The following is a 25477-nucleotide window of genomic DNA, read 5'->3' on the forward strand; positions in this document are numbered from 1 at the left end:
TTTGGGAAGTTCTTGTTCTTGAGTTTGCTTAACTACTGACACTTGGACTTCTTTGTAAATAGTTAATTATTTGTGTATCATTGCTCACTTTATTGATAAAGATTGGAGATTGAATAAAAAGATTTTAAACTTTTGTCCAATTTTTAGTCATAAGGGTGAGTCCATTGTGATGGTGATTGAGAAATGCTTGTTGAATTGGGGGATTGATAAGTTGTTTACTGTCACTGTTGATAATGTAAGTTCAAATGATGTTGCTATTGGTTATTTGAGAAAGAAATTTATCCCTCGAAAAGGTTTAGTTCAAAATGGTAAATACATTCACATGAGATGCATGCCACACATTATGAACTTTATTGTTGTTGAAGGCTTAAAGGAAATGAATAAATTTGTTGAACGTGTTAGGAGGCTGTTAGATATGTGAGGCAATCTCCAACTAGATTACAAAAGTTTAAAAAGTGTGTTGTGGTGGAAGAGATAGAGTGCAAGAAGATGTGTCTTGATGTTTGTACTAGGTGGAACTCGACCTACTTAATGTTAGACACAACTTAGAGTTTTGAGAAAGCTTTTGAGAGATTTGAGAAATAAGATACAAATTTTAAGGCTGGACTTGAAAAGGGGAAAAGTTGGCCTTCTGTGGATGATTGGACAAGTGTTAGAAACTTGAGGGATTTTTTGGAACACTTTTATAAAGTAACTTTTCGTGCTTCCAACACTTCATATGTCACACCCAATAATTTTTTGATGAGCTTTCTGAAATTGATATCCTTTTACGAGATGTTCAGTCAAATATTGATGTTGAATTTAGTGTTATGGCCATTAAGATGAAAGACAATTATGATAATTATTGATATGATATTGATAAGATAAATTTGCTTGTGTTTGTTGCTTGTGTTTTAGACCCTAGAAAAAAATTGAAGCATCTTGAATTTGCACTTAGCGAAATGTCTAATGCTGAAAAAGCTTAAGAAATGATGTAAAAGTTGCAGGGAGCTTTGTATGAATTGTTTGATGAATATAAGCCTCAACTTCATAATGCTTGTAGCCAATCAAGTGTGGCAGCACATGTTTCTCTCGGTAAACCACAAAAAAAAAAAGGCATATGCAAGCTTTGTATAAAATGCATGAGTTAGAAAATGGTGGTGAGGATAAAATGTCTGAATTGGATAAGTATCTAGCAGAAGCTAATGAGAATTTTGTTGAAGATTTTGATATTTTATTGTGGTGGAAAGTGAATAGCCCTAGATTTCCACTCTTTCAAAGATGGTTAGAGATGTGTTAGTTATACCGGTTTCTACAGTTGGTTCAAAGTCTGCATTTAGCATCGGGGGTGTGTGCTTGATCAATTTAGGAGTCATTTAACCCTTAAATTTGTACAAGCTTTGTATAAAAAGCATGAGTTAGAAAATAGAGTTGAGGATAAAACATCTGAATTGGAGAAATATCTAGCTGAGGCTAATGAGAATTTTATTGAAGTTTTTGATATTTTATTGTGGTGGAAATTGAATAGCCTTAGATTTCCCACTCTTTCTAATGTGGCCAAAGATATGTTAGTTATATCGATTTCTACGGTTGCTTTAGAGTCTACATTTAGCTCCGGGAGGCATGTGCTTGATCAATTTAGGAGTTATTTAACTCCTAAAATTGTATAAGCTCTTATATGTACTCAAAATTGTATTCAGAAATCATCTTCACAAGAAGACATCAAGAAAAATAAAGAACAAATCGAAGAGCTTGACAAAATTGAAAATGGTATATTTATTTTTAATTTAATAGTTTCAACTTTTATACCACTTCATTCCTATATTAATTTATTTAATTTAATAGTTTCATGCTTATAAAGATAAAACTTTATTTTGGTAAATCTGAAAGTTAAAATAATTCAGTTTTTAATAAAAATAGTCTTGAGAAATTGAATGGTTGGTTGGATCATGTTTCAATTACGAGGTGTGTTTGGACCTGCAAGCGAAGATGGGCTTGTTTTCTGCTCAATAGGCTATTGTCTGCTATTGAGGCCCATAAAGCTTAAACCGAAGGTTATTAGATAATGATCATCTCACACCTATTATTAGGTGAGAGAAAAATATATATAAAATATGTAAATTAAATGAATATTTTTATTATAAAAATTGTGTTTTAAAGGTGTATGTAAAAATATATAGTTTAAATGAATAATAGTTTTTAGAAAAATTATATATTTTTAAATAGTTAAGTTTTAAAGATGTTATGTGATAAGTTATAAGATAATACTGCTTACTGCTATTATGTTAATTAGTAATTTATGGAAAATATGATTCTTAAGTTAATAAAACAAAGACATGACATGCTCAAACCCCGCATCCAAAAAATATGCAATGCCTATACAGAAATACTAAAACAAAGGCATGACATGCTCAAACCCCGCATCGAAGCTTCCAATAAACGCCATGAATGAGCCATCCTGATATCAACTGATAAGCTTTTTGCGTCAAATGAACTCCATCCCAGCTTATATATTCATCTGGATTTTTACACACTCCCACTTCTGCTGCTCCACACATTTTGTTCAGCTCCATGTTGTAATCTCCTCCAATCCCACAACAAGCTTTTTGTGTTGAATTTGGATCCAAACCTATTCATATATTAATAAATCAGAACAATTCTAAAGTAGACAAATATTATGTCCATCTATCATTGTAAAAAAGAACTTACCAAGAAATTTAGCTTTGTTCAAAAGCCTCATGTATCCATTGTAGTAGTCGCCATACAATATGGTGGCATGAGGGAGTTCTTTTCTCAATTCTTTAATGGCTTGTTTGAGAAGGCCGTTATGATGGCTTGACAAGTTGTTCAAGTCCTTGAGGCAATTGAAACCGTCGTAGGCATCGGAATCATTGGACCGGAATACCGTGAGGTGGACCGGGAAGCAGCCTATTGGAAAGTTTCCGGGAACAATCACTCGAGTGGCACCATAACCAACAACTCTCTGTGACACATTAACAACAAACGTGGTTAATGAGTATAGTATTGAAATTGAAATGATTACTATACGAGTTCAAGATTTATCGTAAAGTACTTACTGTTACAGCATCCTTTATGGCTTGAATAACCAAGGGCATCATGGATCTGACTTGGTCAAAGGATTTGCCTTGAAACAAGGCGTAGTAATAATCATTCCCTCCAATCTCCCCAACGATGAAAAGAGCCGTTTTAAGCTTCTCCAAACAATCTATCAGACAAAATATAAGGATCATATATATTGTTCAGTTGATGCAAATTATTGAGGGTAATTGTGGGACTAGACTAGTAATTAACCATCCTCATCGTGGCATATGCCATTAAAATGGGTGAACATCCAGTCAAGCTGCCTGCTAAGAGAAGAATTGGTAACAGGGGCAACAACTCCATTATCAGCTAGAGTCTCCACAGGTAACGCAGTGGAGCCAGCAACCGCGAAATTCACCCCACGGCCACGAGTGAATAGTGCATTACTGTTTAAATAGGGCTGGAGGAAGGGGATTCCAGCAGATAAAGCTGTCCAAAAAGAAATTACGTTTATTATATGCCATACAACGAGTTTTTGTTTTACATTGAAATATAATATGGAAAGTTCTGAAAAGGCAAGAGGAGACATATATGATTATATAAACAAACATAATTAAGATGATTGGACTGCCACATAATTAAGGGTTTATTAATATCATGACCTTTTCAGTCACCTTTTTCAAAGTTAAAAACTTTTTTTTTTTCTTAAAAGCTCAGTCACATTGAGCTGGAAACTAACTTTTCCAAATAATTTTGTCAGTTGGTCTCACGTTGCTAAAGTTTATAAAAGAAACATGTTAGCTCTGCGATCTTAACCATAAAAAAAAGGTACTATATACTATGTACTTGCATAGCATAAATTTCAAAATACTAAGCTTGTTTCATATACTAAATGAGAACCACAAAAAGAAGAAAGAAACAAATAAGGAAATTACCTAGAAAATCGATGATGAGTAAGCCATTGGAGCATCTACCGGTTGCATGCTTGAAGAAGGTTCCACCGTAAGGAAGCCTAGCAAAAGGAGAGAAAGGGTGCTCCCGGATTAGATTTCCGGTGTCGGATATGGAATCCCCCAGCTGATATATGGCATCGAACTTGCATGTCCTGAGAATACCTGCATTGCATGGAGCTGAAACAAGAAGAAGAAGAAGAAAGAGGGCGGGAACATGAGTACAAAGGGAGGTAGCCATCCTGATTTTCAAGAGAGAAACAAATAAGTTGGGAACGCGAACTTTTTGGCTAATACCTGTGCCTTATGCAACTCGTAATGGAGTATAAATGGGGAAAAGTAGAGTTTGTCTTCGAATCGTGGCAGTTTTATGTCTAATAAAAAGGCGGATTAGGAAACCGGGCCATGGCTGCTTTGAATAATAATTATAGTCTCACCTTTGGTGCTAATCGTCTACTACAGAATAAATAATTCTGAGAAATCGAATATCAGTTGGAATTATAGTGTTTGGTTACCCTCAATTATTTACATTTGTTTCATTCAGTTTAGTTTTCCGCTTATAACATAATTTTTTTAAAGAAATAACATAAAAATTTATTATTAATTTGATTTATAAAATTTTTTATCGTTGATTTATAATTATTTTTATTAAAATAAATATACATAAATCAGTGAAAATTATTAAAATATATAAAAATATTTTAAAAATTTAAAACAATGAGCTGAACCGGTTAAATTCAATTCGGTCTGGTTGAAGTACTGTAATTGCAAAATTAATCTAAACTGAATCAGTATTAACCATGGGATTAGTACTTTTGTCAAATATATAATTTTTATTGGTTAAAAAAAGCTATATAAAAGAAAAATGAAAAGTTATTAATAGAAGTAATAAAAGAAATTGAATGGGAAGAAACAGATGAAGTTGGATAAAAGAAGAATTGTATTTGATACATCATATTAATGAACAAAAAGAAGAGCAATGAATAGTTTTAAAAGTTATTGAAAAGGCTATTTACATTATTTGCGAGCTTATGACCATAATTTATGCCGCAAGTTGGGCAATTTTGCTGTCATAAATATGAGCCCCTATTATGTATGATTCCTTTTCTTCATCAATGATGCATAATGCCAAACTCGTCTTCAACCAACAAATAAAGTTATAAAATAGTTTTTAAATTTTTTAAATTTTTTTTATTTAAGTCATTAAATTGTTAAAATTGTTGTTACATAATCTTTTTTTTGTATCATCTACACCGATCGAAAGTTTTCATTCTTTTTTTTTTATACAATTCAGTTTTTTCATGAAACAATTTTGAATATCATAAATTTGCGAATCAAAATTCAAATAGCTTTATTTTTCGATCTCGAATATTGAACATTAGATTGAATTGGATCCGAGGCCAAGGGAAAAGCCAAAAAAAATTTTTAGAGCGGCTGAAATTAAATTTTAATTTTTACGATAGTAAAAATATAATTTTCAAATGATTAAATCAAAATTTTATCATTTTTAGGGAGGTAAAATACAATTTTACCTTTATTAATTTAAAATTTTAAAAAATTTAAAGGGCCAAAGTGAAAAAAAATTTCATTTTAAGGGGACCGGGCTCTTGCCAGCACCCTAGATTCGCCCCTATCCAAGGTATGTTCTTTTAATTATCAATAGGTGTTGATTTGCTGTACCGATCGTCGAATTTTTGCTTGGAGTTCACTAGATGTACTTTTTCTTAAAAATAAAATTTTAACAACCCGATAATATGATGAATTAAAAAAACCTTTTGAATAGTTTAACAATTATTTTGTAATTTTTTAAGTTAAGTAATTAAAATAAAAATTAACTAATAATTTAATAATATTAATTGTAGTTTACCCAAAAAAGGAAGAGGCGCGATGGGCTCAATGTAGGGTTTCAAAAGCTAGCCTAATTATACCAGCCGACCGCCATTTCCAGTTTTGGGTTTTTTACCCAATTGGGTTAAAAAAAATTTTTAAAATACCAAAATAGGGTGTCAGATACATTATTTACGGAAAAAGGGTTGTTTTTTTGGGTTGAGCCTACTTGACAGGCGCGACCCATTTTTTAAATAATATAATTTTTTTAAAATATTATTATTTTATTATATTTTAATAATTTTTAAATTTTTAAAATTCAGTCGGGTCAAAACCGGGTTGAGCTAGACCCGGAGGCGCGACTTCCCTGCAGCCCGCCACGTGTCCCTGTCCCCCACCCCCCCATCCCACCTGTAGAGACAGAGAGAAAAAATTAAATTTTGTAATGGGGACCATATAAGCACCGGTCCCCCAATTTTGTGAATGCAGCAGCAAAGAGAGAAAAGAAGAAGAAGAAGAAGAAGAAGAAGGAGAAGGAGGAGAAAGAAGAAAAAAATGTTAGTAATTTTTTTATAATTATTTTAAGATTAAAATGTTAGTAGTTTAGTGTTATGTGATAATTTTTAGTGTTTGTAATTATTTTAAAATTAAAAAAAGTACACTTTTAAAAAAAGTAAAATATTAGTAATTTAAGAGTGTTATGTAATTATTGTGCTTGAATATAGTTTATTAGTTGCTAATTTTTGTTTTTGTTTTTAATACTACTTGTCAAGTCTTGCTTTATTTGTTTTTTAATTTAAACTTTTTTTTGTTGAATTTTCAAGTCCATGATTTTTGTTTTACTTTTATCTAACATCCTATTTTGGTGTTTTAATTTTTTTTTAACCTAGTTGGGTAAAAAACCCCATTATTTTGCCATTGATGCTCGATTTTGATAGCTTGATGGCAGCCTCCCTTTTAAATAAATATATAAAAAAATTAATATTTTGCCAATTATTGTCCATTTCCGGATTTACTTGGAATCAATATTTTTTGTATTTTATTTAAAAAAAACTTTACTAGCATTCACTTCATTGTTAACAAAAAGTGAGAAATATAGTGACTAATACATTCTAAAAATAAAATAAAAATTTATACCTATGTAAAATGTATAAACTTGAGAGTTAATCTTTTCAAATATTCTTAAATTATAATTTAATTTAATTTAATTTCAAACTTTTAAAATTAATTAAATTTACCTATGTAAAGTGTTAAAAATAATTCTTTTAAATTTTATAAAAATTTAATCAAAACTTAAGGAAAAAATAAAATATTTTTAAGAGTAAAATAGACTATTAATAAATTATGCTTATATTTTAACTTGTATAAAACACATAACAAGAGAAATAATATATATTAAAGAATTAAACACATTAATATAAATGATATGTTAAAATGCATTTGGCTTTATGATTGGAAGTAATGTAGTACTTTATGTTGAATAGATGCATAATTGACTAGTTGAAAATGAGTATATGAGAAATAAGTTACTTTGAATATGGAAAGATGTTGAATAAACGATCTAAAGAGAGTAAGAAATAAAATTAAATAATTCAAGAGAGTAAGAAATTTTAATGTAATTTTAATATAATTTTGATATAATGTAAATTTATAATTTTATTTATTTAATAATTTTAATTACTGATTTGCAAAGAAATGGGTTCGTTGATTGATAATGAAAATAAGGGTCACATATCGAGTAACATTAATGAGATGGTAATGAAAATTTTATTTGATAGTTACATTATTTATTGAATGAAATTATATTGTATTAACCATTTCGTAAATATAATAATGTCAGGTCGAGTACCGCGTATTGAGGGGTTGTATTTATAATGTAGGGTTTCAGCCGGATGAATGCGTAATACCGTTCTTAGAGTTAGCGGGGTTCGGATCAGCAGCATTGATCTGGACTTTTGATCTGCGATATGACTTAATTTCTGCTTTAGTCGAGCGATGGCGTCCGGAGACGCACACATTTCATTTGCCGTGCGGGAAGTGCATCATAACTTTAGAGGACGTTGCAGTACAGCTGGGGCTCCCCATCGACGGGAACATGGTCACGGGCGTAAGTTCGATCTCGAGGCCGGCTCGCCTTTGCTACGAGTTACTTGGACGCTCCCCAAGTGAGGGGAAATTTGCCACATTGCGGTTTTAATGGCTAAAGGCCAATTTTGTGCATTTGCCCAATACTGCCACTGAATTGGAGGTTATGCAGGCCACTCGAGGTTACATTATACACTTTATAGGAGGTGTACTCGTGCCGGATTCATACGGCAGTGAGGTGAGTTTGATGTACCTACCACTACTGTCTAATTTGCATAACACGCGTTCATATAATTGGGGGTCTGCAGTGTTAGCCACGCTGTACCGCGAACTTTGTCGGATGACAGATCCTTCTGCGATGGACATAGGCGAATGCTTTATACTGCTGCAGTCGTGGGCACTTTATCGGATGCCATTCTTGGCATCCATTAGTCACCAGCCATATATATTTCCACTTGTTAATAGGTGATGAATCTTTACACGTTATAACAATTAATTGAATTTTTTGGGTTATATTGTTCTAACAATTTGTTTCCGTAGATGGATCACGAATCTGGGTATCAGGAGGTCATACACGATTCCGATATATCGTCTGATGATCGAGAATCATTCTGGGGAGGGGGTAGGTTTTTTCAATATCAATTTAATTTTATTATTTTTATCTCACTCAACTCACGTTAATATGAAAATGTTATTAACTGTGCAGTTCATTTGGATGTCGTATTCTGTTCCTAAGATTATGGCCGTTATTCCCTCGCATGCATACGTCCACTCAAACTTATGGTGCATTAGCGCACCCCTTATCCATTTTCAGACGGTGGAGTGGTATCATGGCGATCGAGTACTCCGACAGTTCGGTTGTGTACAATATATCCCGACACAACCAGTACGATTGCCTAGAAAGCTTCATGGCATGACTAGGAGGGGGATGCATTGGGCAGATTAGGGAGATGTGCACGAAGAGTATGTTACGATGTGGAACAACCGATTTGGTAGGATACCTCCGATAGATCGTTGTTTGGATCTGCGGCCCTCGACACAGTACTTACAGTGGTACTATGAGAATGGGAAACCATTTTTATTTGGTGGGCGGTCGATGGTAGTTCCCCCTCATACGACACGGATTGGGCAATATTTTCTAGATCCGCATCATGCACCAACTCCGGAGCCAGAGCCAGAGCCAGAGCCGGAGGCAGTGCCGGACTTAGAGCGGCGGCCAGAGCCGGAGCTACACTCAGGGACTAGTTCTTATCATCCAGATTTGGGGGCCGATGACTATTTCTCGGGCTTTTCAGCCCAGGCATTTTATTCAGATTTTGATATCTTCAGCCCACTGCCACATCTGTACTCTACTCCTCCCAGCTCATATCCACCACCGTTCTCTACTCCACTCGGCTCGAGTTCATCAGTGGCATTTGAGACATTCTCTACACCCCTACATATGGACGAAGAGAACGTTGATCGTCGTAGTCGCCCACAACGTGAACGTCGAGCTCCAAAAAGATATACCCCTAGAACCACACCATAAAACCATCAATTTTAAGGGGTTTTGTAATATATTGAAAGGATAAGGTTATTTTTTTACCCGTTTTCACAACTTGTCGTTTTCAGTCTGTGTTCTTATAATCTCGATAGAAGTAAGCCGCGATTTGCCATATACAATAAACGGATCTCCATGGCACACCAAAACGCCTAATGGCGCAACTCGTATTTAAATAGTTAACTTTGTATTTATGTAATGACTTTTTTACCATTTTATTTATCAATTTTATGGTTTTTTATTTATTATTTAAATAAATAAATTTTATACTAACTATGTAAGTCAAATTAGATTAACTGCAACAAATTGTTGACAAATTTGTGATTCAATCATTTTAACATGTCATGAAACTACATCTCAATTTCTACCCGATTGCGACGATTGTCCAATATGGTAGTTTCAGAACTGGCATTTACTTCGATTATGACCGGCTAATCTGCATACGCCACACAGCTTTCCTTCGGATTTCTCCCTAATGTCCATTTCGTTACGAATTCTGGATGATTGTGGACGACCTTTCAGGTTCCTACGTAACCCTTTATCTGGAACAAGCTTGAAGGTCGTCGGAGGTACCTCCCAAGTAGATAGGTCAGGAAGCACGGGGAACTCGTTCTCCCATACACGCAACGTACGTGCAAGGGTGTACACTTCATCGATAAAATGTTCTACATTGAGTGAGACTTTAGCACAAGCTGCTACAACATGTGCACATGGATAATGAAGTGTTTGAAACCTCCTGCAATCGCATCGTCTATTTCGATGATCAACTCCGTAGGATCTAAGTGGTATACCGGGTCGACACCGATAGTCTCAGTAGCTCGAAACGTTTCAGTATGTCGTGAATATACTTCTACAGTCATTGACCTCGCCATCCGACGGTTTGCAGCAATTACATCCCTGACATCTTCTACAAATACGTGTCCCGCCTCCATTTGGTTAACTTGTTGTTGACTCATTCTTGGCATTAAGGTAGCCAACCTGTAGAATGTAGCTGAGAAGACAGATGAAATTGGAAGATGTCGTATTTTTAACAACACAGCGTTGATCCCCTCCACCAAGTTTGTGGTCATTTGACCATAACGAAAGCCCTCGTCAAAACTTTGAGTCCATTGCGACGGCTCCATAATACCCAACCACTGTCGAAAAGATGTGTTTTTTTGACCCTCCATGTCGCTCTCAAGTCGAGTCATTCTTTGGCGAAAAATGTGTGGCTCTAACTCGTACGCTGCATATGTATTAAGAAAAGATAAGTTACAACACTGCCCTAAAACATTAAAACTTATATTGAAAAGATAAGGTAATCCTTTACCCATTCTCACAACTTGTCTCTTCCAGTCTGCATTCTTATAATATCGCTGGAAGTTAGCCGTGATGTGCCGGATGCAGTAAATGGATCTCCATGGCATACCAGAATGCCTAATGGCAGCAATTAATCATTTCCCTCTATCAAAGATGATGCAAATATTATCGTTGCTAATAACATACCTCCGTAGGTTGGTAAGGAAGAATTCTCACGATTCCATGTTCTCCTTATCGACGATGGCAAATGCTATCGGAAGCACGTTCCTGTTGCCGTCTTGAGTAATCGCAAGAAGTAGGATCTGTGTATATTTTCCATATAGCCAGGTCCCATCTACTTACACAAACGGCTTGCAGTGGGGAAATGCGCGCACACTGGATCAAACGTCCAGAACATTCGATGAAAAATTCTTTTTCCCGATTGTAGTTGGTCATCTGGCCCGTAATAAGGTCGTGTCTGCAACTCAATGACAGTCCCTGATACGTACTCCCTCATAGCGGCTATCCATCCCTGTAACTCATTGTACGATGCATCGAAATCTCCATACAATTGTTCCATTGCTATTTGTTTAGCTATCCATGCCTTTCGGTATGATACTCGATACTGGAATCGTGCCTGCATTTCGGCAATCAGTAATGAAATTTTAATAGTAGGCATGTCTTTCACCATTGGCATGATGCACGTACAGATAGTTTTGGAATCAAGTTTTCGATGATCTTCAGTCATACGTGTTGAAGTGCATGTGTGAGGCCCAACAAATTTTCGTATCTTCCACATCTGCCACTTCTGGATAAATGCAGCTCGTATCCGCCAATTGCAGCCTTCCGCCGACCTCCAACACTCTCCAATGTATAATGTCGATTTAGACGTTACAACTTTATAGTCTACTGATATATTCATGCTATACCGCTTAATGGCAAAAACACATTCTTCTTTACTTTTGAATCTTTGGCCTACGAACAACTCCTCAGAATCAGAATATACAGCTATCCGGTGAGCAGGTAGTATTTCAGGGTACTTCGAAAACTCAGCTGCGTGCGCCGCATCGAGGTCTATCCGAGACATGTATACCCCAAGATTATTGTGTATCGCAATACGACGAATCTGGTTCCCGACTGAAGACGCGTTAACGTTTCTATCATCATTAACGCCTTAGTCGTCAATATCATCCGGGACCTCGTCTACGTCGGGATCACTCTCACTATCAACTTCATGATCAGAAGGATCACTACTATGGTATACATCATCACCAACCACATCAGTCTCGGGTGCAGCATTAAGATCAATGTCGATCCCGTGTATAGTTGATTAGCTATCAACGTACGATATCGGAACCACCATACACGGCTCTTGAGCTCTATCTTCTTCACCTAATGAAGTGGGATCTTCAGTTGCCTCTATACCAGCTAACTCAGCAAATAACTGAATCGGTGCATTTTGGTTGCTTTGAGTCCCACAATAAAGAGCGACCATTGTCTCCACGTCTTCATCATCTACGACTTCTATTTCGGTGAATTTTATGGGATCCGTCGAAACTGGAAACTTGTAGAAAAGTTTCGACATCCTTCTCCCACAACGTTTATAAATTTTTTCACTAATTTTTTCCTTCATATCATCAAACGAGATATTTTTACTGAATCTCATTGCTACTTGTTTGCGACATTCAAATATACATCCCACGGTTGTTAAAATTTCTCCATCGAAAAAAACACATACGAAAAATTGGTTCTCCATCTTCAATACTAGATCTGTTAAAAAAAATTTTAAAATTTTCAAAACAGTTTCGAATAGAAAAAAATACATAAAATTTTTAATGCAAAAATTTTCATTCAATAAAATAGAATAAAATAAATAAAAATAAAGAACACATAAATTTTACGTGGAAACCCTTTCGGAAAAAAACCACGGGCAGAGGAGAAGAAAATTCACTATGTCGAAAAATTTTTACTCAAATACAAGAGGAATAGACTATGTCTATTTATAGGCTTGCAAAGCCATATTTTAGTAGGATTGAAACACCTTATCCTAATCAATATAAAATAGATGGAGTTTAATAAGGTTTAAAAACCTTATTCTAAAATAAAATAAAAGAAGTCTAGTTCTATATGGATTTTACTTTTATTTTATTTTCCATCGTATTTTATTTAAATAAGAATTTGGGTCACTTAATTCTAACAATCTCCACCTTGACACAAATTCTCAATGAACAAGTTCTTCATCGCGAACTTTCAATAAACAAGTTCTTCACCTCTTCCAAAAACCCCTTAAGGGTTTAACTTCAACAATGAACACCAACCAAGTCTAAGCAATGCTCAAACTTGGTTATAGGAAGTGACTTAGTCATCATATCTGCAGGATTTTCATGAGTGCTAATTTTGCTCACAACAATATCACCACGAGCAATAATATCACGAACAAAATGATACCGAATATCAATGTGTTTTGTTCTCTCATGAAACGTTTGATCTTTTGTAAGAAAGATGGCACTTTGACTGTCACAAAATACTGTGCTGATTTGAAGGTCTTCATTGAGTTCACTAAATAGTCCCTTCAACCAAATAGCTTCTTTACAAGCCTCAAGAATCGCCATGTACTCAGCTTCGATGGTAGACAAAGCGATCGTAGTTTGCAAAGTGGCTTTCCAACTAATTGCACAACCTCCGATTGTAAAGACGTAACTCGTGAGAGATCTTCTTCTATCAAGGTCTCCAAGAAAATCAGCATCAACATACCCTATAACTCCATCTTTAGTTCTTCCAAACTGTAAGCAAACATTAGTAGTGCCTCGTAAGTATCTTAAAATCCATCGAATCGCTTTCCGGTGTTCTTTACCGAGATTCGCCATGTATCTCGCTAAGCTGACCGATCGCATATGATAAATCGGGCGTGAACAAACCATAGCATACATGAGAGATCCTCTGCACTAGAGTATGGAACATGTGACATGTACTCAATCTCATTATCGATTGAGGAGATAAGGCCGATGAAAGTCTGAAATGGTCGCTAAAGGAGTACTAACAGCTTAGCACTCTGCATATTGAACCTGCAAAGAACTTTCTCAATGTACCCCTTCTGACTTAGGTACAATTTACTTGCTTTTCTATCTCTGAGAATCTCCATACCAAGTATCTTCTTTGCTGGTCCTAAATCTTTCATCTCAAATTCTTCACTTAGTTGGGCTTTAACCTTTCTTATCTCTCTTTATCTTTTCTTCGCTATCAACATGTCATCAACATAAAGAAGTAGATACACAAAAGAACCATCACTGTTTTTCTTAAAGTAGACACAACTGTCAAAACTACTTCTTTTGAAATCATGAGAAGTCATAAAGGAATCAAACCTCTTGTACCACTGTCTTGGTGATTGTTTCAAACCGTAAAGGGACTTTTTCAGCAAGCAAACATAGTCCTCTTTTTCTGAGACTATAAAACCCTCTGGTTGTTGCATGTAAATATCTTCCTCAAGTTCTCCATGCAAAAATGCGGTTTTTACATCTAACTGCTCAAGCTCCAAATCATGCATGGCAACAATACCAAGCAAAGCTCGAATCGAACTATGCTTAACAACCGGAGAGAACACATCTGTGAAGTCCACTCTGAATTTGATCAGTAACCCTTTGCAACAAGCCTTGCTTTATATCTGGTTCTTCAACTCCTGAGTCCCTTCTTTCTTTTAAACACCCATTTACAACGAACAACCTTTTTACCTTTAGGAAGTTTTACAAGATCCCATGTTCTGTTTTTGTGGAGTGATTCCATCTCCTCTTGCATAGCAAACATCCACTTTTCTGAGTCTTCACAGCTAATCGCCTCGAATAATTAAATGGCTCTTGATTCGCATCTATATCTTCAGCCACATTTAAAGCATAAGCAACTAGATCAACCTCGGCATACTTCTTTGGAGGTTTAATTTCTCTTCTTGTCCTGTTTTTGGCGATAGAGTATTGCGGTGAAGAAGCAACTCTATTCTCAATTTTTATACTGGCTTGAGGAGTTGATTCTGTATTAATCTGATGCTCCACCTGCTTTTGGTTTTCTTTATTGGAAGAGTCTTTAAGAGATAAGTTAGGTAGCATAGCAGTTTCATCAAAAACAACATCTCTGCTAATCACAACTTTTCTATTTTCAGGACACCATAACTTATAGCCTTTTACACCACTTTATAACCAAGAAAACGCATTTAATGGATCTCGGTTCCAATTTTCCATTATCAACATGAGCATACGCAGGACACCCAAAAATCTTTAAATCGAATAATTAGCGAGATTAGCGGACCATACCTCTTGTGGAGTTTTTTCTCAATGGCAGCGGATGGAGATCGGTTGATCAAAAACATGCAAGAGAGGTCGCTTCGCCCAAAATGACTTCGGTAAGTTGGCATTTGACAACATACATCGAACCTTCTCCATGATCGTTCGTTCATTCGCTCGCAACGCCGCTTTTTCAGGAGTATGACGAATCGTCAAGTGTCTCATGATCCTTCGACTTGCACAATCTATTAAACTCATCGAGCAGAACTCTAAGCCATTGTGCATGCGGAGGTATTTTATCTGCTTTTTCGTCTGTTTTTCAATCATAATTTTCCAAGACTTAAATGTGGAAAACACATCGCTTTTCGCTTGGGAAGAACGCCCAAACTTTTCGGAAAAATCATCAATAAAGGTTAGCATATAATTAGCTCCACCTCTCGAAGGCACTCGGACGGCCCCCACAGATCGAATGGATATACTCCAACGTTTCCTTCGTGTTATGGATTCCTCTAGTGAATCGAACTCTCTTTGCTTCCCAAAACACAAGGTTTCACGAAATTCGGTTTGCAAATTCCTTGCCCATTAAGAAGTCCTCTTTTGCTTAATTCTGCCATGCCATTCTCACTCATATGCCCTAGGCGCATATGCCAAAGTTTAGTAATATCATCATCTGACAAGGAAGAGGAAGCGACAGCTGCATCACCATAACAGTAGAACCCTGTAAAACATATAACTTGGCAATCTTTCTTTGCCCTTTCATCACAACAAGGGACCCTTTGGAAATCTTTAAAACCCCACTTTCACCGTGTATATCTGCACTTTTGAATCAAGAGTACTCAACGAAATTAAATTTCTTTTCAATTCTGGAACATGCCGCACGTCACTAAGTGTTCTGACAACTCCATCAAACATCTTAACTTTAATTGTTCCAACACCTGCGATTTTACATGAAGCATTATTTCCCATCAAAACAACACCTTCAGATACTGTTTCATAAGTTGTAAACCAATCGCTAACAAAATTAATAACCTAACAAAATAACTTTCAAATAATAAAATTACTAACAAAACTTTACATTCTATTTACAAAAAAAAAATACTAAAATACCTTATCCTCCTCCTTGTTTTCTTCTCCTTTCTTTTTTTTTCTTCTCCCTATCTTCTTCTTTCCGTTCAACTTTCGTATGCTAAATTTTGTGGTATATGAACCATTTGATTTTCGGGAGTATATATAGGGGAAAAGTTAAGCACGTGTGGGCCCCACCACAACCATATTCATTTGCGCCTCTAAGAAAGGCTCGATTAGTCGCGCCTCTCAAGTAGGTGCAACTCAGATTCAGATTTATACGCGAGTCATACTAACCCTAAAATAAAGAAATAATATTTTATTTAAAAATTAATATAAAATAATCATTTGTGCTGTCGATAGGCGCGAATGAAAAAACACCAATTTTCGTATATAATTGGGTGACAACCCATTTGATAAATAATTTTTTTAAATTTATTTTAGTAAAAACCCTAAATAATTATTTAACTTAATAAATTTTTTTCTTTTCTCTCTTTGCAGGTGGCATGGGAGGTGCAGGGATGGGGGTGGGGGGGGGGACACATGGCGGGCTGCAGGGAAGTCGCGCCCCTGCAGCAGGCGCGAATGGTCGCGCCTCCGGGTTTGGCTCGACTCGGTTTTGACCCGACTGAATTTTAAAAATTTAAAATGATTAAAATATAATAAAATAATAATATTTAAAAACAATTATATTATTAAAAAATGGGTCGCGCCTGTCAGGTAAGCTCGACCCAAAAAAACACCCATTTCCGTAAATATGTATCTGACACCCTATTTTGGTATTTTAAATTTTTTTTTAACCCAATTGGGTAAAAAAACCCTCCAATTTTGTTAATTTATTTTAAACTAGTTTTTTCCGTAAATATATATATTTAAAGTTTTTAATGAATTTTAAGTTAAATATTTTTAATGTTACGAAAATTTTTAAAAAATTGTAAATTAGTAATCATACAAAATAAAAATGGGATAAAAATATGAAAAAGAAAAGATAAAATTAATATTAATAATGTTACAAAAATCACACCCAAGTTGAGACTTAAATAAAAAAGTCAAAATTACATTTAGGATTAAGGTGAATAAATTAGAATATAGAAAAGAGATTAAATTAAAAAGAAAAAATTTAAAATGAAAATAACTCATGTTCTATTTAAACACAAAATTTTAAACCCTTAATAAAGAATTTAGGGTTTCTAAAATATGTAGTTTTCCTTAGAATCTACAACAACGAAATTAAGGAGTTGATTGTATTTAAATTTGCATTTAACAATTTAATTTTAAGATATGTTTGATTAAAACTTAGTTAGAAGGTGTTTTCAAATTAATTTATAAGAGAAAGTTTCTAAAAATAAATTTTAGAAACAAAACATCCATTAATAATTATTTTTCATATATGATTACATTAAAATTCCATATATCCATTTTTTATTTTTTTATTTTTAAAAAAATCCTAATTCGATTGTACATCAATTGACAAACTTTTATATGAAAATATTTTTATTTCTTATATTAAATGTTTAACTTTCATTTAAAAGTTAATTTATTAACTTGACCAAGTTTATAAAAGAATTGGTATTAATTAATATTTATATATTTTAATTTAAGAAAATTAATATATTATTTTTATATGGTAAGTTATTTGAAGACCAAAAGGAACTAAAATTATATAATTAAAATAGTTGGATTTAAAATAAAATATTAAAATAATTGTGGGCACATGCGAAAGTATATTTTAGTTATTTATACAGGGTTAAAAGTGAAACCTAAGATTTAATATATTTAATACTTGCCATATATTGTTTTATTTTTATTTTTTACTCATCAAAGATATTTAAATTATGTTAGAAAAGATATTCATCAAAATATTTACTAAAAAATTTATACCATGATTTCTTCCTCATGTAGTTGCAAATTTGAGGCATTCAATATGGTAAATAATATTATCTTATGATGTCTAAAATATTTATTACCAAATTTAAATTATACATGTTTAATAAGGATTTAATGTCATATTAGATAGTTATCCTTAAGGTTTTAAATTGAAATTATAAAAGATTTTTAAGAATTAAAATATATACACATCAATTTATTATAAATTATGACAAATTAGATTATTTCCTAAATTGTAACTTTCATAATGTTATAGGATATATTATCCTTCCATTGAACAAAGTTAAATTATAGCTGATAGTACAGTCTGCTGTCGTAGGATTTTTTTTATTTTATGAAATGCTGTCGAATGATTTGATGCTTCAGATTTAGCAAATTGCATGTCAATATCTAAAATATTCAGAGCTCAGCCCTTTTAAAATATTTGGTACTTATACAAAGATATATCTTTAAATATTTTGGTAAAAATCAATTCTAATAGTCCTAAAAAGATTGATAAATTCTAAACCTCGAGTGAAGATCACCCTAAAATTTTCGTTCATTAGCTCCTTCAAAATTTGGAAGGAAAAAGAAAATTGTGATTTGTGTTAATAATCATGCTGATCCAACTATTGAATGAGCTGCGAAGAGATGTGATATTTTGTACAGCCACAAAGGCCAAGTCTAACATAAATGAGTAGAAAGCTTACTACCTTATCCTCATAATGTTTTTCTAATATTTTAGATTATCTTTAAAATTAAATATATAAATCAATTTGCATTAACTCATCCACAAAGACTAATTCGATTAGTAAAAGAAATCTCTCATTTGGAGATAAGCTAAAAGACGTGGCAAACAGCTATCATGATTCATAAAAAGAGGCACCCAATTGATTGAATTGACCTAACAGCTACTATTGCAAGCGAAGCAGGCATCGAGTGTTCCACGACTCCTTTTCAGTACTTGACCGACCCCACAAATTGTAATTTTTGAAAAGAAGAAAAAGGCAACGCCAGACCCAGTAAATGAGCAGTAAATTCCCAATTTCCCATTGTGACTTCCAAATCATTCATTTCCATTCCACAATGTGAAGAACAAAAGCAGATATATGCTCAGAGCAGATAGTAGAGAGCATTCAGGGGCACAAAGAAGCTAAAATAAAATTTAAAAAAAGAAAAGAAGCAAAAAACTGAGTACATGGACGATCGAGTTAAAACAAAGGCAAGAATTGCCTAAGTAGCACCAAATCTTCTTCTATCAAAAACACATCAAATCGGTAGAAGTTTCGTTTTGAATTGAAACCCTAAATTGGCAAATTATATAATTGAAAGTAAGAGCCCGGCTGACCCTCAGTACTGCTGTGGCTTTTGTTGTTGCTCCTGCTCGTCACGCTTCGGTGCTTCTTTAATATCATCAGCCCCGTCATCCTAATTAATTTTGTAATGAAATTAGTATGGGTTTATTTATAGGAAAATAAGGGATTTCTTTATCTTCGTAGGCGAAATCAATTTACCTGCATGTCGGAGGTCCAGAGAGTGAGATTGTCACGGAGGAGTTGCATGATGAGGGTGCTGTCTTTGTACGATTCCTCGCCTAGAGTATCCAACTCAGCTATCGCTTCATCAAATGCCTGGCCGAAGAAAAAAACAGCAAACACGTTGGCAAATCTAGATTTATGAACAAGTTACTTTTATTTAGGGGGGAAAAAGATATCGGTGATCAACCTGTTTGGCGAGATTGCAAGCGCGATCGGGAGAATTGAGAATCTCATAGTAGAAAACAGAGAAATTGAGTGCCAGTCCAAGTCGAATAGGGTGAGTAGGAGCCAACTCGGCGTTGGCAATGTCCTAATAAACACAAAAAGTTAAAACAGAAGAAAAAAAAAAGAGAAAGAAATATAGGAAAAGAAACCAAACTGATGTTCAAGAAAAAAAACCTGAGCAGATTTGTAGGCAGTGAGAGTACTCTCCGCAGCTTCCTTCCGTTCAGCTCCAGTCTTGAACTCGGCCAAGTACCTGTGGTAATCTCCCTTCATCTTAAGATAGAAGACCTTGGAATCTCCAGAGGAAGCCGAGGGGACAAGCCTAGTGTCAAGGAGCTTCAAGATCCCGTTACAGATCGAAGTAAGCTCGGACTCGATCTTGGCCCGGTAATCACGGATCGTAGCGACGTGGTCATCGTTACCACGGCTCTCCTCTTTCTGCTCAATGGAGGAAATGATGCGCCAGGAAGCACGGCGAGCGCCGATAACATTCTTGTAAGCGACGGAGAGGAGGTTCCTTTCCTCGACGGTGAGCTCCTCGTTGTCGGCGGAGGCAGAGACTTTCTCCATGAACTCAACCATTTCCTCGTAGCGTTCGGCTTGCTCGGCGAGTTTCGCCATGTAGACATTTTCCTCGCGGGGTGAAGAAGTGGCGGCGGCGGCCATTGTCGATAGGAATCAGATAGAGAGAAAGGGAAAAGGCAGATAGCGAAAGAGATGGTAGGTTTTAAAAAATATTAGATCTGAGATTTCGGGAGGGAGTTTTGAGGGGGTGGGAGAAGTGGGAGGCGATGATTGCGTTGAAGAAGAAGGGCCGATGATGATCAAATCCGGACCGTCGGATTAACTGAAATTATTTTATTCCGAATTAACTAATTAAGAGAAACAAATCAAACGAACATGACAAAGTACTTTAGTCCACGGAGCCACTAAATCAAATTTTAATCAAAATATTAATCAATTTAGACTTTAACTAAATGTATTAATCTTATACTAAATTAATACATCTAATTTCTTACTTGATCGAACCAAACAAAGCTTAATAACACAATCAATAAGTATGTCAATTTCAAACACATACACTAACCTTAAATCAAGTAGTAAGTAGCAAGAAAAATTAACAAGACTGCAGCAAATTGAAGCCAATGGTCCGCAAAGGATGTTAGCACGGGTGCAGCAAATTAGTGTCAAGATGGACGACAGTTAGCAGTAGTGATTTGGAGAGCTAATTGAACGCTAATGATGAAGGAAAAATTTTAGCAATAACTGCTGGTCGGCAAGCACACAGTAGCCAATTGAAAAGCAAAAACGCAGTAGCTTGTGCCAAGAATTGGCGTGGCAAAGGAAGCATTTTGGTTGGTGCAACAATGGCCTTAATCGCTTCAACTTAGACCAGCTATGCAACAGTATTTGAGGCTAATGGAAGCAAGTCATGAAGGAGCAATCACCCACTATTTTTGGATTTTTGAGGCAAACGGTGGAGCAATTAGCTCCATGTGGAATGACAATTCACAACAATTTGAATGGTACAATGAGATGGTAAAGCGGCATTAAATTAAGACTGATGGGTGGGAAGATTTAAGCCAAATAGCAGCAGATTTTTGAACATGTTCACTCGGAAATCCAAGGCTGATTTGTACAACAAAGTGCAGCAGTTTTGTAACATCAAACGGTGACCAATAGCAGCTTGATTTACAAGTGAGGAATTACCTAATTTAGCAGGAATTTTTGGTAAATGGCAGCAAAATAGCGGCCTAGATTAAATGGCAATTATTGGATCCAGGCAACATAGCAATACTTTGGAGCGACAAAACAATGCAAAGTGCCAGCAAACTGATTAAACAAGGACAAATTAAGAGAAATAAAAAAAACTTGCTAATATCCCTTTAATATTGGGGGCACTAAAGGGGGCAGTAATTAAAGAGACATGGCAGCAGCGGTATATGAAGCAAAGTAAGCACCAAATCAAGCCCAATTGCGGCTTGCGGCAGACCAACAAACAAAATATATTACCATTAAATACTGTAGAGCCCAAATTTTGTCCGGGCCTAACAAGCAGAGCCTAAAACACCAACTATCCAATTAGCACACCACTAAACCGACCACTAACTCCATCACCCTACTAACTTCATCACCTTACCTTCCACTAACCCCATTACCTCACTTGTCTAGGAAAAGAGAAAGAGGCATTCAGTTATAAAATTTGGCTATAAAAGCCATTCAACACTATTGTAAAGAGAGGAGGTTTTTTTGGGGAAAAGGAGAGAAGATGCTGAATACGAGCACAAAAAAATAATGATTCAATAACGGTTTTTATTTTGAAGGATTTGCGCATCGTTTTAATTTGCTCCTCATTTAAATACTGTCTTTTGTGAGTTAGAATATTTGTATTTTAAATCCCAATTTATTTGGGGCACATTTCATTCTAGTCCTTGTCTACGCTTTAGAAATTCTATTTGTTTACAAATTATCCCCTTAATTTTGTTTTTATTTCTATTGAGTTCTTTTAAAATTCATGTTTTTATATTCTTTATAATTCATTCATTCTTTCCCCCTTTTCATATTATCTTAACATTTAGTTAATTGATTCCACCTTATTTTAATTTTTTCTTGTTGTATTTTCTTTTGTATATTTTCATTCTATTTTATTCTATTTTATTTATTTTCTTTTTATGAACATTTTTAAATATTGTATTATTATTTTTATATATATTATTTATATTAAGCTATTTGTATTTTGTGTATATTATTTATTCGTATATATATATTGTTTTGTATATCATTTATCTTTGTTTAGTTACAAAATTATTTCTTACACTTATATATATGTAAATGTTTCCTATATCATTATCTTTGAATTGTTCCACATTATTATATTTTTATATATATTGTTGATTTTATATTATTTTATGTATTTTCTTTTAAATCTATATATATAATTTATGCCTTTTAAAGTTATTTTATGATGTATTTTTGTTTATTTCAAATGTTTTATATTATTATTTCGTACATATATTTATAATAAGTTTTTATTATATGTATATTATTAATTTAGATAGATCAATATTTTGTATTTTATGCATTAATTATTTTTATTTATTTTATAATTAATTTTAAAGTTTTGCATGTATTGTTTGTCTGTATACATATAGTTTATTTTATGTATTGTTCGTTTGTTTATTGTTTGTTTTTGTGTGTTTTAATTTACATATCTGCACATTTGTAATATCGTTGATAAATGGTGTAACATATTAACTATGTACATGTTCCATATTAGTTACTTTGCTTTTGGATTTCTATGTATTGATTTATGATCGAACTTATTTACTTTGTCATCTTAAATTGTTCAATTCATTTTTTTATATAAACCGAATAAATGTACTTCACTGCTTTTATAATCACCCTCATTAAAAAAAACCTTTTAAAACGAGGCAATATTTCGTGTTTGGAAGTTTGAGAGATCGTGCCCAATCGTGCTGGGTTTTGATTTTTCATTCGACTAAAATACAGAATATCCTTTTGAAATTCCATCCATGTTTTCTCAAATTAAAATGAGGCAATGTTTCGTATTTGAAAATTCGATAAATCGTGCCTAATCATGCTGGGTTTCGGTTTACCGTTTAGGCCGAATAGTCAAATATCCTTTTTAAAAGTTTTAAGTGCATGTGTTTTGGAAATCCTGAGATGATCTTGTGTCGAGGGTTCGAAATATTGTATCCAATCGTGCTGGACGTAATATTTTATTTCTTCTAAGCAAGAGAATCTCAATATCCAATTCAAGTTATCCAAACGTTTTAAAGGAACTGTATTTTAAAATCTTTTTCAAAGCTTCAACATTAGGACGTAAATTGATCAATACGGTACCAATTTTGGGTTGCGAGAGTGCTAATCCTTCCTCGCCCGTAACTGACTCCCGAATCCATTTTCTAATTTTTCGTAGACCAAAACATTGTTTTAATAAACCGAAATACTTTATTAAAATGATCGATCACAAGGTGACCCGATCACACCTAAACAAAAAGGATTGGTGGCGACTCTATTTTCATTTTAAAGTCGATCCCCGTTTTCAAAATAAAAATGGTTTCGACAGCTTGGCGACTCCACTAGGGACCACAAGAGAGACAAGCCGTAAAATTGATCATTTTCTGTCCTTTTGTTGAAAATTTAAAATTTAGTTTTTAACATACGATCCTTTTATTGCATCTCGTGGGTTTTATGGATTTCATCATGTTATTCATATTTTTGAGTTCTGAGTTTTTATGTCCCCTCGCATTGTATATTGCATAACCGTTGTGGTTACATCTTTTAAGTGGGAGTGAGAAGCTATGCCTTCGTGAGGTTTTCACCTCCGCATGGGCTAGTGGACTGCTTCTGGAATACATCCGTACCTATGTCTTCGTGAGGTTTTCACCTCCGTATGGCCATAGGGAAATGTATTCCCCTGAACCGAACTCGATCCGCATGAGCCTATAATGGGTGAGGGTTGAGGAATCTACTGGTTCAGATACCCTTTCTCTAGAACTGAGCCACATATAGTGAACCTTGAGAGTCTACCTTAGGAAAAACCATGCCCAAATTTAGTGGTCACCCGAATAGGTGCTTTATTTGTTGTTTATTTATTCTGTACTAACGTGTTTTGTTTTTATTTTGTTTATGATTGCATTGCATTACATCATCATAGAAATAAGGTGTTGATTCAAATTCGATTGCTAAATAGAACAGTTTGTCATGAGAAAACGGATTTCTTGATAAAGTGGATTGTAATACGGTCGTCTAGAAATGGTCCAACGAAAGAAGACTGATAGTTTGCGGAGGAAAACAAAACTTTGCCGAAGATTTAAGTCGATAAAGATTATTCGAGAGCAGTCACATTTCGACTTTCTTAAGAAGCTAACAAGCATCGCGAGGATAAGTGAGTAATAAGTCGCGACTCGAATCAAGCAAAAAGGAGTTAGCAGGGGCATCTATTGGAAGCTTGCGAGATTTGACTTCTACAAAGAAAAAAAATCGACATCTTCGCCTGAAACATGAACACAAGGCCGCATATGTAATCCGTTTTATGTAAAGGAATTTGTTTTCTAGAAAAGTTGTTCTAATAAAATTGAATTCAGAATCAACTCCTTACTTTCTTTTGCATTCATTCCATGCATTTGCATTGCATTACATTATGTGCATCAAACTTCACAAAAAAACCCTAATTAATTAGAAATCGTGTTATAGTTACCCTGAAACATCACTACTACACACGGAGAAAAACCAAAGTTATGGATCAAAGGCTGGAAAAATTGAAACAAATGCAGAGAGAAATATAGGAGCGGCTGCAAGCACAGATACAAGAGCAACTGGCCAAGATTCAGCAGGATATGAAAGACCAGATGCAAGAATCGCAGAAGGACATGATGAATCAGCTAACTCAGTTGTTGCTCGGAGGGCTAGGAGAAGTGAAGAGCCCTATGGTCAACCTAGAGGGCGATAGCAAGATCCTTGCTTACCCTCTAAGTTTCACCCCAGTGAATACCCTAGTACCACCACAAAGGGTGTCTGTCAATATCAAACCCCAGTATCAGGCTGGTATTCAAGCAGCAATAAATTTCCCGATGGGCTTTTGTTCTAAACCCAAAGATGATCGTGTAAATCCTTCGGTCCTCAATTTTGATGAGATGGCAGAGGTAGGGAAGACGAAAAGAGAACTCCCAGAGCAGCTGGAACTCTGATACAAATGGCTGGAGGAGAAATTCAAGGTGCTAAAAAGCGCAGATTATCAATGTGGTATGGATGCTAAAGAGTTAAGTTTGGTTCCAGATCTAGTAC

General features: G+C 34.7%; 2 protein-coding genes across 3 annotated transcripts; both read right to left on the reverse strand.

The window, feature by feature from the left end:
• Positions 1-2259: 2259 nt before the first annotated feature.
• Positions 2260-4327, reverse strand: LOC108472886 (acetylajmalan esterase-like). Its single transcript, XM_017774445.2, has 5 exons — positions 3957-4327; positions 3292-3510; positions 3057-3205; positions 2689-2962; positions 2260-2608 (listed from the first exon to the last, which is right to left on the reverse strand). The coding sequence occupies exons 1-5, from the start codon at positions 4210-4212 to the stop codon at positions 2391-2393; spliced, it is 1116 nt and encodes a 371-aa protein (XP_017629934.1). The 5' UTR covers positions 4213-4327; the 3' UTR covers positions 2260-2390.
• A 14628-nt stretch (positions 4328-18955) lies between these two features.
• LOC108457747 (14-3-3-like protein) lies at positions 18956-21155 on the reverse strand. Of its 2 annotated transcripts, XM_053028377.1 has the most exons (5): positions 20754-21154; positions 19841-20513; positions 19629-19751; positions 19418-19534; positions 18956-19331 (listed from the first exon to the last, which is right to left on the reverse strand). In XM_053028377.1, the coding sequence occupies exons 2-5, from the start codon at positions 20330-20332 to the stop codon at positions 19254-19256; spliced, it is 810 nt and encodes a 269-aa protein (XP_052884337.1). In that variant the 5' UTR covers positions 20333-20513; positions 20754-21154; the 3' UTR covers positions 18956-19253. The 2 variants fall into 2 exon arrangements, with proteins under 2 accessions (XP_052884337.1, XP_017612362.1); XM_017756873.2 differs by having other exon boundaries at positions 19841-21155.
• Positions 21156-25477: the final 4322 nt, after the last annotated feature.

The sequence above is a fragment of the Gossypium arboreum genome, chromosome 5 (assembly GCF_025698485.1).
Source record: "Gossypium arboreum isolate Shixiya-1 chromosome 5, ASM2569848v2, whole genome shotgun sequence".
Taxonomy (NCBI): domain Eukaryota; kingdom Viridiplantae; phylum Streptophyta; class Magnoliopsida; order Malvales; family Malvaceae; genus Gossypium; species Gossypium arboreum.

Bases quoted from the DNA above. Each gene is read 5' to 3' on its own strand.
- LOC108472886 (XM_017774445.2), bottom strand. From the start codon at position 4,212: ATGGCTACCTCCCTTTGTACTCATGTTCCCGCCCTCTTTCTTCTTCTT. The intron at 3,511-3,956 runs GTAATTTCCTTA...CTTTTTGGACAG, and splicing joins ACTCATCATCGATTTTCTAG to CTTTATCTGCTGGAATCCCC. The intron at 2,609-2,688 runs GTAAGTTCTTTT...ATATATGAATAG, and splicing joins GAACAAAGCTAAATTTCTTG to GTTTGGATCCAAATTCAACA.
- LOC108457747 (XM_017756873.2), bottom strand. From the start codon at position 20,332: ATGGCCGCCGCCGCCACTTCTTCACCCCGCGAGGAAAATGTCTACATG. The intron at 19,752-19,840 runs GTTTTTTTTCTT...TGTGTTTATTAG, and splicing joins CTGCCTACAAATCTGCTCAG to GACATTGCCAACGCCGAGTT. The intron at 19,332-19,417 runs GTAAATTGATTT...AAAATTAATTAG, and splicing joins TCTGGACCTCCGACATGCAG to GATGACGGGGCTGATGATAT.